Here is a 15041-nt window from a genome sequence, read left to right as displayed (position 1 = left end):
GATATGAGACCCATCAGTGAGGTTGGATTCGTGGACCAGAATATTGGATAACTTTCCGGACAGAAGCGTGTTGTTGATGAATCAATACAAGGGCCGTAGGTAGTGAGTGCTTCAGGGAAGGTCAAATGTTGCGATCACGATTGCTGTGGCTTCGGTGGGTGTTGTCAATAATGGCAGAGAAACCTCCCAAGACCGTTCGTCCATACCAGGTTTTTTCTTATTGGAGATGGCAACAACACGTAATGTTTTATGGTGTACTCGGGTCATATCAGAATCGCAAATTCCATGAGAGGGATACCGATCCATCCAAATACAATTATTCTAATCTCGTCTCTTGCCAAATTGGCAATATTGTGACTGTCCGCTCCAGGGAAGCTGCCCAGCTAAAAAAACAACGGAATTTGATCATCTGTTCCGACAAAGGTTCTGTTCCGACATCTTGATTTTTGCTGACGAGGGTCAGAATCGGATTTGCAAGTTAGAGGTGAAAACGGGGCAAAACAAAACGGAACGAACTGTGCAATGATATCATCGTCAAAACAAAATGGAGTTTTCAACAACAAAAATCGAAACTTCGATATTCGAATGAAAGTTCGTAGTTGTCAGTGGTGGCACTGTCTCTCTGATGGTTTTTACTGCTATCCATAATTTAGAACTTTGACTAACTCGTTCCTTGCTTAGAGGGTGAATTTCGGTTCTTGGTTTTTTAGTTTCGTCGATCTCCTAATTGGTTTCATGAGTAACCTTCGCTGGAGTGATACTTAATCGGATTAATTGTTTTTTACGGTTATTTGCACGTTGATATATGGTCCACAGAGAGTTGGCTGGGATGATTTTCTGCGAATAAATTGGCTTTTGATATCTCATGATTGCATATTGAATAAATTGGATATTAGAACTTGAAAGTGGATAGTAAAGTTAACAGGATTGGAGATATAAGATTGATACATTTATAACGATGACGTAGCGTGATCTTGTTGATGAACAAACGAACCGCCATTTTGACCAGATGACACTGAGCTTCAACGTGCCTCTACTCTGGCCTACTCCAAGCTAAGTACCCCTGGAGAACATTTTCTTCATGATGAAACTCGGCGGTTACATCGTCATTGTATCTAGAAGATAGCTTTATTGGTATCAGTACCACTGCCTCCATTATGCATACCAATGATTCAAATGAGTATATGTAGACACTTCATCACTGGCTACTTTTAATCCATTAATACTAGTTCTGGGCAATTGTTATATTCAGGGAATATGGTACAGGGGATTGGTTTTGGATGCTTGTAGCATACTAAGTGACTTAACGGTGGCAGCAGGTGTTCATCTAGAACTGTATTTGGTGTGGAACCGGCTCATGGAGTAAGCTCATCACGAAGACAGCTTCTGCTGAAATTGGTTACAATGTCTGTAATATTCTCCCCCGTTTTTCTCTTTACAGAAAAGCCACGTATATGTGCACGGTGTGTCAGGTGTATGCCACGTCTCAGGAGCAGCTCAACAGTCATTTACGAGGGGCCAAACATGCAGCCAGGCTTAACCTTAAAGAAAAGGGCAGCTTTAAGGCAGCAGCGTTTGTGAGGCCTCTAAAGGGACGATGGGGAACAAAAATGAATGGAAATGGAGGTAAGCGGTTGTCTGCTGTCAGGCGACAGGTCAAAATTGCAATACTTCAAATACTGTGTTTATGAGAGGAATTCCTAAGCTCTTTAAGGAAATCTTATCTAAGATTCTTCTCGAAAGGTTCTCTCTGTGGGTTTCACATCTCAATGATACTTTGATCTACGACAGTTCTCCGTCCTCACCAACTTTGTTCGAAAATCGCACACGTCCTCATCACAAGTATTTGCTTTGTGAGGATGTGTCCCCTTACATGTCTCAGCCGGGAGCTGCGGTCTCATCGATCATGTCACAACCTATAAATGTCTTCTCACACCCATTCCGCATTTCTAGTTGTCTAGACCGTGGCATGAGAAGATTATCCCCCAACGACAACAAATGACCCAACAACATGTCTTCACGCGGTCACCATGGAAAGTGACATATTGAATACCGTCTTCTCTCAAACTAGGTTTCCTAAGCATTGGCGCCAAAACGATTATCTATTCATGAAAGTGGCGGGAATGTAATCCGTCAGGTGTGCTATGAATATCTGCTCAGGAAATGCTATCACAGCCTGTGCTGTCTTTCCCAGGGCTATCATCAAAGCACTTCATCATTTCACGGAAATGACTAGAAAATTGTTCCTCTGCTTGCATTTAAGCGGTCTATTGGGTCATTACCGGGAATAGCAAGTCCTAATTGGTCAGTGGCTGGGTGTCATATAGCCTACCTTTCATAAGAGATTGAGGAATATGGTTCAGCATAAAGACGTTGATGAGAATGACGCTAGTTGATGATATTATGTTTTGTTTCGTTTCTGCATTTACTTTGGCTAAACAAAAATATGAAGTAGGTTTGAAGTCGGAGTCAGTCTATGTCGCGGACCCTGTCCCTCACTGGGTACGCTACGAATACAAAACTCATCAGCCGTAAGTCGTTTAACAGCTAGCACCATTTATTCGCTTGACTACACACAGGAACCCAAGTTTCACTCTTGTTAACACACACACTGAGAATGTCCTTCTCATACAGGCAACAGCATCAAAAGGCCGAATACTGGCCAACCTGGCCACCTGATCAGTAGCTCCCCACTGACCAGTGGCTTAAACCCTAACTAAAATATGACAACAACCTGATTTGTGACAGCCTGTGTCTACACAAAAGTGGTGAAACTATATTTGACCTCTCCACCACCAGAGGTGACAGATTCTTCCCAGTCGTATGTAATAATGATTGCTCGTCTCACCTCGTTTCATCCTCCCCGTTAAGTGTTAGAAGATACAGTGTCTCCATCTCCTCCATAATACGAGTACTGAAATCTGACTCAGCACAACGCTGCCATTTCTTGTTTTAGTTTTATTCCGATAGATGGAATCGACAACACATCTGGTACAGTGGAGATGTGCTCTGCTGGCATTGACGAGACAGGTCTAGTGTAAAAAAAAGAAAACTATCCCTCGAGCGGGTTCGAACTCGGAACCCTCGCCACTTGATCCTTGCCGTCTCACCCAGTCTGCCAAGAAGCCGTTGTTGCCAATGAATATATTTTTCAGATTTTCATTTCACGTACGTGCCTGACAGAATGGCGTCTATTGCGCCATCTGTACCATTTTTAGTTTCGAAGTGGCTTTTAAAATATGGCCTTTTACAATATTGGCAAAGTCAATTCATAAGATACATAATCAGGAGATGAACATGACACCCTCTGATGATTAAAAGAGCACGAACCTTTTTTTGAGTTTTAAAGATGCAAAACCATTTCCCGCGTTACTAGTATTAAAACCATGCGTGGGTTGAGGAACTGTCTGATGAGGTGGTATTCGATTTCGAGCTTGGAGAGTGCTCCCTTGGTGAATACCGTAGCGCCACGGCGGCCTGCTGGTAGTCTAACGTGTTTGAAACATGGCTGACCGGTCGTCGGGCGTTAGTGTTTTCTAACTTGGCCGTCAGGGTTTTTATAAAACTATAGCAATGCGGCGTTGCTTCTTAATCCTCTTCTTATTCTTATTCTTTTTCGGCCTGACTTCTAAGTGAGCTGCATGCCCGAGTTTGCATGAAGGAGAGCGAGAAGCACGTTTTAATTTCCTTGGCATCTAATCATGATGATTATGGATCGGGTAGACGATATTGTGACTGATCTGAACATTTCCTTCTCGGATCCCTCACAGATGTTGTGTGAGGTTGATCATCACCATTGCGGCTCTTGACTCTGCGATGTGCCGTCTCCCAACTACATTTCCTTGGTATACACGCAGCCATCTGGTATGAGTAACACTCCATTGCAAGGGTGATGGAAGCCCGGGGGTGGCAGATGGTTTCTGCGCGAAAGAGAGGCACACAGTGACCAGTCACAGGCCTTGGATTACCCGTGAAACCATAACCCATACCGAATAATGACTGCACCTCTACCCTCGTTTATTTCGAGAAATGCCATCGGGGAAAATTCACGAAAAATTAAAGTACCTTCGAAAGGAATATCTAATTTGCCACTAAATGAGGGTATAAATCCCTAAATTACACACTAACAACCTGGAACAATGGTTCTTCCTCGTTTCTGATCTGTGATCAGGACCTCTCCAGGCTCCGGAGCCTGTTTCAGCCCTTTCCCTTTGATCGTACCTCCCCAAGGTCCTTAATTACCCAGATTGTTCACTTCCTGTCACGCCGTAGTCATAATTCGCCATTGTTCAAAATTGTATCAGAGTTGTCCCTGTCTACTAATCGTGGTGACTTCCTTTGCGTGATTGTCCGAGTTGTGCCTGTGGGTACATTGATTGTTAGTGCAGCATCTTTTCGGATTTGTGTCTGTAAGTCTTTGGTTGAATGTGCTTTTTGAGGGAAAGCAGTAGGATTTAAGAGCTGAGCATCGTACATAAGTCTGCCTTGGGCAGGGTACCAACTTGGTTCGCTGTTGCTGTGCGGTCCACGTTATCTAAAACATGAGGAGTTGCTAGTGTTCGTTAACCTATAAACCCCATCTTGAATTTTACCCTCTCGTCCCATGATTCAGAGTAGGCGTCCATGATGGTCTACTCTCACGAGGCCCCAACAGAAGTCAAGGGTCAAATTGAGAAGAAACATAACAGCACGCAGGGCCTCCTTCGCTGGTCATTGACCTACCGTGCTAGCTCTTGCATGGGTAGTGTCACGTTCACTGGTCTTCTCTCTGTTTATAGAAACCGCTTTGTCATGTTTGTAGCTCAAATCACTTTCAAATCAAATCAACGGCCTGTCTACCATGGATTATCAATGAAAAAATAAGAAAGCATTTTACCTTTCGGAAAGAAATTGACAAGTCTACTGAACCAGGGTTAAATCGATCCCATTCTTTCACCACCAAAATGAAAAATCGAGGGCAATGATGTTTTCTATTGTGACACATGATGGCTTCCTTTGGAGCCATTGAACTGTAAAGGAGTTATATTCCTCCTGCCTCTCTGTCTTTGTGTGTAACCACCGCACCCTAACCTTGCGATAATTTTAATGGTAATTGTGCTTTCAGTGCTTTTTATGCGATGACTCATGTGGATCTTATCTGGTCGGCATTAATTGGCTCTCTTGTAGAAGTTATCATTTTTCGTCCGCAATTCTGATCCACGGTTGTGACTGATTGTGACGGCCAGCGCCATCGCGGAATACTCACGCTCCGATACTCACGAGATGTCGCAGCAGAAATTGACTTATTATACAAAGTTTGTCAACTCTGGATTAATTCTGAAACGATATCGTAACAATTATCGCGGCGATTCGCGCGACCAGTCAATATGGGTTAGTCACTCTACTGATTGGTCCAGGGACCGAACAATCGCCAAATGGGGACACGCGGAAATTAGGTATTCAAATTTGATTGATAAGAACCCGGCCTAATTCCTGTAGAATTGAGTAAATCACGTTGGGATTTGTCTAAATTGCGTCACAGGCCCCAGATGAGTGTTAAATCACTCGTGACATTTCGTTTTGTTCGGATGTCCCGTGACGGGGCCGCGTATCTGCCGCGATGACGCAGTCGCGGCACCTGCCTGTCCCCGCGTTGAGTCATCTTCTTATCTCGCCATTGTCATGCCAACACGTCATTATGGGACCCGATGTCACATTCCGGTATTAAAAATGTATCCGTTAACGACTGACTTGGCAGCTAAGGGTCTTGGTCATTGTCAAAACATCCATCAAATGTTTTCCTTTTGATGGGTATATTTCTTGACCCTTTCTGTCAGTGATGTTGGCTTTCTTCGATTGAAACAGAAACAAGACATTTCCATTACCAACGGCCCGCCTTGAATAAATCCGTTTCATGTATCTGACATTTCTTCCCACAGTCAAAGCACACTGTCATAGTTTGGACCAATATCATGCTGGCTTACTATCGGGTATATCGTCTTTGTACTTCATGTCTATTAGACAGAGGCGACATGATCTGACGGCCCCAGTTTAGTCGGTGGACCAATACCTTCATCATCCCGAAAGCTTCACCCCTGACCAAAATCCTTTGTTTCGTTGAGGCCACAGAAGTAGCTGTTAAATACTGTTCGGCATCATCTCGAAAAAGTGCAGTTTCATCTCCAAGTCATTAAGTTTGACTTATCACTGACACCACTTTACTGGATCCATAACCCCAAGGGAGAATTGATTGCTCAATTCTCCATGCCCATTATCGCCATTGTTCAATAGAAATTAAACAGATATTTCAGCAAACTGCACAATCTCTCGTGTATTAGGACAATAACTCTCGCGTAAGATCGATACGTGTGCCAGTCACGACACTAGAACTCGTGAACAATGGGTAGGGCTCTTGGGAGGCGAGGATTAGGTGGGTTTGGTGAAAACCTCCGAAGGGAGATTAGGACACGATGGGTTGGGATGTTTGTCTCCGCGAGAATTGGGAGGGAGTGATGATTAGGCTTCAACCAAGACCCATGGCTACTGTCCAAACAAAGGTTCAAGGAGACCCAAGCCACAAAAGTACAATTGTATAAACGTCGGCCAAGCTTGCGCTAGTCTGTGTAAGTCTGCGCACGTCTGGACCACCCCTCTTGCGCTAGTCTCTGTGGCCCTTAGACAGCAGGGATGCTCATTCCTCTACAAGATGAACAGCGGATCGGGGCCTACTAAAGTGGGTAGGATGCCTATTGCTAACTCAAGTGAATATGAACCCAATGGAAGATAAACCCCTCCCTTCCTTTCCGAAGGGATAAGTAGCAACGACATACCATGCGGACTTACCTTCTTGTAGTTGCGTAACCCCTAAAAAACATGTCACTGCTTTGTCTTGCCTAATGCACATTTATCTCATCAGAAATTTGATGTCATCTACGCTAATGGCCACAGACAAAGCCCCTCGAAGTTTAAGTGACTGCAATTGCATTAAGTCATTTGCGGGCAACCTTTGCCATCAAAACGCTTGCCTTAAACCCTAGAGGTTAATTGCACCTGTGTCAGAATGATAAAAACTTTCATCTTGAAATATTTGGCGATGATTCATTTAATGGGTTGTTACTGTGTTCTTGATGTGATGCATTTTGCTCCTTCTGTTTCAGAATAAAGTAGAGTGTCCTTTTGTACCACAACCGTCTCCAGGGCCTGTTTTGTCCATGACGGATAGTGTAACACTGTCACAACTGATTCATTCTGTCTTCGTCGTCTCCATTCTTCAACAACGAGACGAACGATGCGGAATTCCGATCAGATTCACCGAATTACTGCTTTGAACGTTTCTTATATCCGTGTGCAAGAGACTTTCAGAACTGATGGGAGACCCAAACTGCTCTGATGGGAAAGGCCAAGGAGGCATCGGCAGTGGTGGAAAAACCTTGCCAACTGACCGATGTGGCTGAAAATTTGCAGCTGCGCTGTTGGCGAAGTAGTCGCCACAGTTTCCGAGTAAATGCTGATGATGATGATGATGATGACCACTTTGACTTCGGCACTGGCTTAGCATGGTCGGCAGCGCTCCCGAGCCTTTGTTTAAAAGAGGTCGCATCATCGATTGCCCCTCACGTCCTCCAACATCTCATGATTATAAGAACAATGCATTTCATTACAACAAGAAAGGCATCTTAGCTTGGACATCGCCCCAACGGGTATCATCCGCCATTTATTGTCCAGATCACTTCATTATGAAAAGTGCCCCTCAGGAAGTCGGACCTACATCCATAAATTGTTGGATAGCCCTTGGTCAGATGACGACTAGTTCAGTTTCAAGCAATAAAGAGCCAAAATCTCAAGGCATCATGTAAAGAGATGTGCACAAGTTTCGGTTCAACAAAGGAGACGAAAATGAATGTCGAGTGGGTTGGCTCATGAATAAGGTAGAGATGTCAATTAAACCCCTCCCGGGTAGCTGCAGAAGGTTAATTGAAATGGTGGTTATGGACGCTGGCATTATGTCCTTGAGGTTCTGAAAGAACTGAGCCAAATAATCAAAAAGCTGAAGACTCTTCGGTAGCATAAACAATTTATGATCTTCACTAGCCTTTGGTTAGTCAAGGTCCGTTCTGAAACGAGAAGCAAAATGTCGCGAATTCGTAATTTGCAAGCTCCCTAGTGGAATATAATTGGTACCTCGCACTGTGTCCTTCGTGACTGCTAATCACCTATGTCGTGTTGTGGTAAAGTAGCTGCAGCAATCATTTTTGAAAACTTTCTCAGAACTCAGTCGATACCTCATTCTTTTATCAGTTAAAAGACAATCTGTTCCCAAAAATCACAATGTAACTCGATTTGGTTGTCTTGTGATAACACGAAACCATCAAAGAAATATGGAAATAGCTTCCACCGATTCAATTGTGTCAATTTCCAACCCAGACTCCATTCTCATTGATGCAGATAATTTTGTAAAGGTCTCAGAAAGTCACTGCTATTGTTTGAATGAGTCTGTTTGAAGAAGGATGTGTTAATCGTCTATTAGATTCGCAAGCTGCGCAGTGATCTCGTTCTTTCATTAGGGGGCATTCCGTTCTATTAGTTAGCTTGAGGGTAGCGCCGCGGTAGCACCCGCAATCAGGTTCCGTTCAGTGTTTCTCTGATTAGTAATAGTGATTGAATTGTATGGAATTAATGCTACAGCTGTTTTTATCTCAGAGAGTGTTCCGGCGGCTGAGACTGGGAGGAACGATTTCTCGCTCTGGAATTCTTAAAGGGTACGCCGTTCGTTGAAGTTCCAAACAACGTTATTGTCACCATTTATCACCAGGTAGCGATCTCCTCCTCAAAAACCCAATTATCAGATCATTCCACGCTGCATTCCACGATCAAAGTCACTTAAAAAAACAATGTTTTACCCTTTCATCTTTTGTCCGAAAGTTTTGAGGAACCTAAATACTTTGACCCTAGAGTCCCTTCTTATCTTAAGTTAAATCTGTTTGTGGGTATTTAGTTAAACTGTCTGCTTTTGTGTTTTCCTGTCCAATTTTTGTAGGCCGTTGTGTGCTTAACAAATAGTTCAACAGGACACTGATATAATTGGTTGTTAAATGCTTAGTATTTGAGAAATATTTTGGGCATTCTTTTCTAAATATAAGGAAGTCATTCAGTACACCTTCGTGTTAGGGCTTAGTTTGAACTCTGATATCTCGTGCTCTATATTTCAGTGTAGATACACCTTATTGATTCCACAGACAATATAGAGTGCTCTTTGATTCTGGCGTAGGGCAATTATGTACACTTGATAATATCCAATACGTGTCGGCCTGGAAGGGTCCTTTTCTTGGAGACCATGACCAACCAAGTTTGCGTTTGTTATACTAGGGGACAGCACTTGTATTCCTACGATCCACCATGACCCATTTTCCACAGCACCTTCAGCTTGAGAAAATATCATTTTTGAAAGTATTTGTGTTCAAACGTGACTAATTGCCACTTATTGATAATCAACTACATAATCAGCCTCAAATGATCTAATTAGCCTCTGAAGTTCTGTGGCTATTCTTAAGTCATGAACACTTAACACCAATTTTCAGTCCAATTTTGCTCATTATTGCAATCAAGTGAAATAGATCGCATGCAAACAGTGTTCTCTTGTAACCTTGATGAGAGTTTGGGTGGAAAGCTGTTGTTATGTAGTTGGTTGTATTCTGAACCAAACACCGATTGTATGGTTAGGGCACCCTCCCATTGCCATCAGACCCTATGGCATATACTTCGATCAGAGCCATCCAAAAGCAGACTTCTATCCGAACCATCCATCGGCCTGCAGGAGGGCGTAGGTTGGCGGTCTCTCCGTCGTCAAACGCCGACGTAGATTGTGAGGGTTCCTATTGACTACGTTCTCCCTTGCCGCCATCTTTGATTCGTGCCTGCGGGAGAAAAAAACAGGTGCAAAAAAGTGCATATTTCTAGCTTGCATGGCGATGGAGTTACACCACTGTTTCAACAATGTACCACCACTGCGTAATGCTATAACTAATAAACATCGAAGTGGGTTATTTATCAAGAATTTCCCAATATTAGTTCAGAAAATGATCATAATATAAGAAAAACACGCTACCAAAGCGGAAAAACATTTCAGTAAGGGGTCTTATTCAACCCTTGCGGGAGTTGGTTGCGATTACTCAAATTATCGCCAATATAACGCAACTGTGACCCAGACTATCAAAATAAGATCATGTTGTTTGAACAGTTGGTAGTTCTCAAGTGGTGTGAACCTTTGTTTTGACCCCTTCTTTGTAGTTTGGTTGAACAGCACTAGGTGGGGATGATACCAGTTGGGACTATCAGTCTGTACAGTCTCAGTTGTGTTCTTCAAAAAGAAGATATTGGACTGAAAAAATAACTGTCGCTCAAAAAAGACTTCTCGTCAACAAAATACAGGGGCTTTAAGGTTTACGATATCGATCAGTATTTTGGTTTAAAAAAGGTTAAGGAAAAGAATGTCACCAATCCGAGATAATTCCTTCTTCGAAAAGGGTGATATTTCATCAAACAGTTTGTTTTTTGCCCAATACCCCAATGATTGGACTTATTTCTTCTCTGCACACACATTGTCCCTTTGACATGTGATATCAAAAATCTGTCAATTTCTTTCGGAATTTGTCATTTCTTCTCACAATCAAGTCACCATAACTTTGACATTTGACGCTTTGCCAATCTGCTCACCTCTTTGATGGTGTTTTATCCTGCGTCGGATCGATGCAAGGAATTATTTATCATTAACACTTGGACTTAATTGCTTGTATAGAATTTGTTATGGCTGAGTCGCGAGATGAAAGGTGTTCTGAGTCATAACCAGTGACATAGTAGCGGTGAAAACGCCATCTTAATGTAAACTAAAAGTAGAAGGTGAGTTCCATTTTTTGTTAAAGGGGCTGCTAGGGTTCAAAGGGGAGATATGATTGTTGAGAGCAGATATGATCGCCCAAGCAAAGAGATGACTTGGTTAGCTATCTATCCGATGTCTCTTTTTCAAAATGCATTTAGTCACAGAGCACAGTGACACATTCACGACAAGAAGAGAGTTTTTAGCGACTTTTCATCTGTCTGTATCTTTGGATAAGATTGGATTATGAAGTTAAAAGACTTGGAAATGAATATGATACCTTGTTTGGTATTCATGTTGCATATTTTTCGCCCCAAACAGGATAACCTTGGCCAGGCACATTCTTGGAATTCAGTAAGGGGTCAGATGCCCCTGCCAACATAATTTAAGTTGCTCAGCTCATTGACCAACGCAATAGTCCGGACAGTTAAGAACAGATTTAAATTGACGGTCGTTAACATAACGTCCATGCTCAAGCAGCATGTGTTAAAAGGGCGACAATAGAAAGTGCCCCACGTCAAAAGGATTGAGATAAGCTTAAGAGGCTTGGAAGTATTAGGCTAGCTTATGAAATAAACCATGTTAGCTGTCTCAAGTCTAGGATGGCTTTAACCCGTAACTGTTCATCACATAACGGTTTGACTTAAGGAGGGTTTAGGCATTGTTCAGTAGTGTTACGTTGATTTGAACAACAAACACAGCTTGTTCTTTAATTCGTAGACTGTTTAAATTCAAAATGAATAATTATGGTTTTTTCGGTTATCAGTCTAGAAGAAAAAAATTCAGAGGGCAGAATAGCCTTGAGAAACCAGGCCGTGTACTTCAGGTGATATGACATAATTTTGTGTAAACCTGAAACGACCAACTTGAATGCGTACAAAATGTGAGTTTTTAGTTCATAACCACCAAGTGGTTTAGTCATGGCCACACCATATCTGCACCTAGTGTTTTCATAGTGCCGAAATAATGAATAATGAATCATAAGGATTAAGCAACAAGGATAACTTTTCAGGAGTAGTGACCCTTTCCCTTCCTTATAAAGCATTCTAATCCCTTATCCTGTCAGTATCAATGCTAATAGTATCGGATAACGTAGAGCTGTTGAACAAATAAATGAACAATACGACAAATATGTTGAATTTTATATAAGTATTTGGAATCGTGAAGAAAGGTCCGCCCATTAGGGTCCTAACCCGGAAGAAAAATATTGCTTCAATACAATGAAAATTTCCCTCATATCATGCTCTCATAGAAATACCCCGGGAGCATGTTTTCCTGTCCTAATTGCTTTGGGGTAATTATTACGACTTGATGGGCCATTTTGCTGCTTTAGGTCAAGTAATGAATAGGCAATTTTGTATATTTTGGAAAATATAGAAGTAAATATGGAAATAGTCACACTTATAATAATGGCGCTACTGGCATGTTGTTGCGTTCAGAACAGCCCCGGGCATTACAAGCTACATCTAACGGAATATTCTAGCTCCTGCACCTCTTTCTGTTAGCATGGTGGAGTGATGCCACTGATCGACAAGAACCTGTAACATTCGGAGCATTACTCTTTTTCTGTCAGAAAACATACAACATCTTTGGGGAGTTCGTTTTGCTCTAGAACAAGCGCTGTAGCCATCTGATCAGTTATGTGTGTCCATGAACAGGTGGTCTTTAGAAAAAGAAGCGTTAAGTTGTTGTTCATACTGGCTTGGTTCATTTGATCAGTCTTTTTTGTACGACTCTAAACAATAGGTGGATTCTATTCGGTTAACAAAGTCATGTTGATCATGTAACAACATTCTTCTCTTATGATCTCTTCTGGTGGGCGAGCACAGCAGCAACCAGGCTGCTCTTGCTGCTAGAGTAGAGCAAGTGTAGGCCCCGCTATATCTTGTTCAAAATAAAAGGTTTAAACACCTGAGGGTGAATGATCAGCATGGCTCTCTAACTTCCAGTCTGGCACCGCTCTTTTGAATAGGAGACCAATCTCTTAGATCATTTTCTCAAAATATCTTAACATGACCCGTTAATCCTAGCCAATTATGGAGCCAAGTTTTATCTCTTTCTATTGAAGATGGATTAATAGCCAGATTCTTCAACAAAAGTCGCCAATTTGCCTGTCAGTTCTGTTTTGGTTCTCTGAATTGTAGGCCGGACAGGTCTGGTGTTGCTGGGGATAGAACCTTTTGCATTCATGATTCCCTAATCCTGTAATTGCGTGTACGTTGTTGAAAAGAGGGACAGTTTTGTTACACCAAAATGCCATCCTGACCAGCACAACATTACCTCACAGTTTATATTTTGATTTCACTTCAGGCACTCTCACATATATTGATGATACATGTACTGCCATATTGGCACCCACTACCACCCCCAACACCGCACCCCACAAACTTTGAAAATTGCTTCTTTTCAGCAACGTTTGTTGACTAGTGCCTACAGCTTTGCATTTTGTATCGTTCCAGGTCTGACCAAGTTCATACCAGGAGGCACTCTCACCCTCAGGGGGACAAAACACACCCATAACACCATCCCCAACCCTCATAACAATAACAACAATACCACACAAGTCAATAACAACAACCAGGTCACCGTTGATGCAGATCCAAGTTTCTCACCGCCCGCTGCGAAGAAGATCAGACGTGATTTCACCAACTATCGGACGCCAAGTGGTCAGTTTTACTGCTCTGCCTGTAACATATCGGCCAACTCAGATACTCAGTTCCAACAGCATATAGAGAGTAAGAAGCATCGAGTCAATCATTCGGCGGCGAAAAAGACGAATTTCGTTATGAAGGAAGATGAGGAAAGTTAGGTGTAGGCCAAGGTCATTGAACTGATATTCAAGATCAATTTTATACATATAGAGAAGACAGGGAGCATCGGGTCTGCGACTGCAAGAAAGACGGACTTCGTGGTGAAGAAGGTTGATGAATGTTAGATGTAGGTCAAGGTCATTACTGTGATGTTCAAGGTCAAGTTACCACCAATAAAGGTCAAACTACCCACCACACATTGTCAAGCTACCACCCCTTCAAGTATATTCAGGTGATCACTACCACTGGAAGTTGGAAGTTGCAGATATGACAAAACTGTCAGTGGCCAAGACCAATTTGCAAAGGACACTAGGATGGACTGGGCCAATGACTTTAAATGTCACGGTTATAATGACCTGCTAGCCTAAGGTCGAGGTCGAATCAGTTCTTGAGTTTAGAATGTAAGGGCAATGTGGTGTTGTACGATGAAAATTGAACACCAAAAGCGAGTAGATCGCTCAAATATTCCTCAATACAACTTTGTGTGCTTTAGAATACAATGAAACAAACAATAAGATTCAATCGAAACATTTACGAAACAAATACCACATTTCTCTTAACATTGCCCAATAGGCACTCTGTGAAAAGCGTTCACATTGTTGTGTAAATGTCATAACATTCATGCATCATGCATCTTACATATTATTTATTCTATTGTATAGGTTCACATTATGTGACGATAAGAATTACCTTTTTCTGAAGAAAAAAAACTTAAGCTATAAATATATACATATTATATGTTGTTGCTGTACATATAATGATTTTTTCATGAGAGTTAACTCGTATTTTGAATCTGGTCAAATATCAGTGTAAATAAATGTGTTATTATATTATGGTCAAAGACCTTTTCTGAGATGTAATCAAACTGGTATTTTAACTTGTTCGACGATGCACGTTATAAGGATACCATTGGTTGGGATATTTGTGTTGCTTTTAAAATTAACCAATCATGGCAGAGAAGCTTTAAAATTGGCCAATGGCTGCACAAGGTTCATTTCAAAAGCACCATCATCGCGGAACAGCTTTGAAATATACCAATGGCTGCAAATGGTTGATTTGAATGTAACCATTCATTACATAGACTGATTTTAGTATTTAACTTTTTTTTTAATTAATCAATGGCTGCACAAGGTTGCTTACAAAGTGACCAATCATAGCAGAGAATAGGTTAGAGTACATGTATCAACCAATGGCTGCACATGGTTGCTTTTAAAGTGACCAATCATAGCAGAGAATAACTTATCAACCAATGACTGTACATGGTTGTTTGCAAAGTGACCAATCATAGAAGAGAATAACTTATCAAGCAATGACTGCACTTGGTTGCTTTCGAAGATAACTTTTGATTGGCTGCACTAGACAAGGATTCATTGACCTGA

The 15041-nt window shown here is 41.9% G+C and overlaps 1 protein-coding gene across 3 annotated transcripts in view; it reads left to right on the top strand.

The window, feature by feature from the left end:
- Positions 1 to 14688, top strand: part of LOC135497004 (zinc finger protein 385B-like) — a 112454-nt gene extending 97766 nt beyond the window's left edge. For all 3 annotated transcript variants that reach the window (XM_064786628.1, XM_064786627.1, XM_064786629.1), the window contains 2 exons: positions 1442 to 1626; positions 13312 to 14688. In XM_064786628.1, coding sequence (XP_064642698.1) covers positions 1442 to 1626; positions 13312 to 13661 — 535 coding nt within the window. In that variant the 3' untranslated portion in view covers positions 13662 to 14688. The remainder of the gene's footprint in view (positions 1 to 1441; positions 1627 to 13311) is intronic.
- Positions 14689 to 15041: the final 353 nt, after the last annotated feature.

This window comes from Lineus longissimus, chromosome 12 (assembly GCF_910592395.1).
Source record: "Lineus longissimus chromosome 12, tnLinLong1.2, whole genome shotgun sequence".
NCBI lineage: Eukaryota > Metazoa > Nemertea > Pilidiophora > Heteronemertea > Lineidae > Lineus > Lineus longissimus.
The sequence above is the reverse complement of the archived record's forward strand: the minus strand, read 5'-3'. Positions and strand labels throughout refer to the sequence as shown.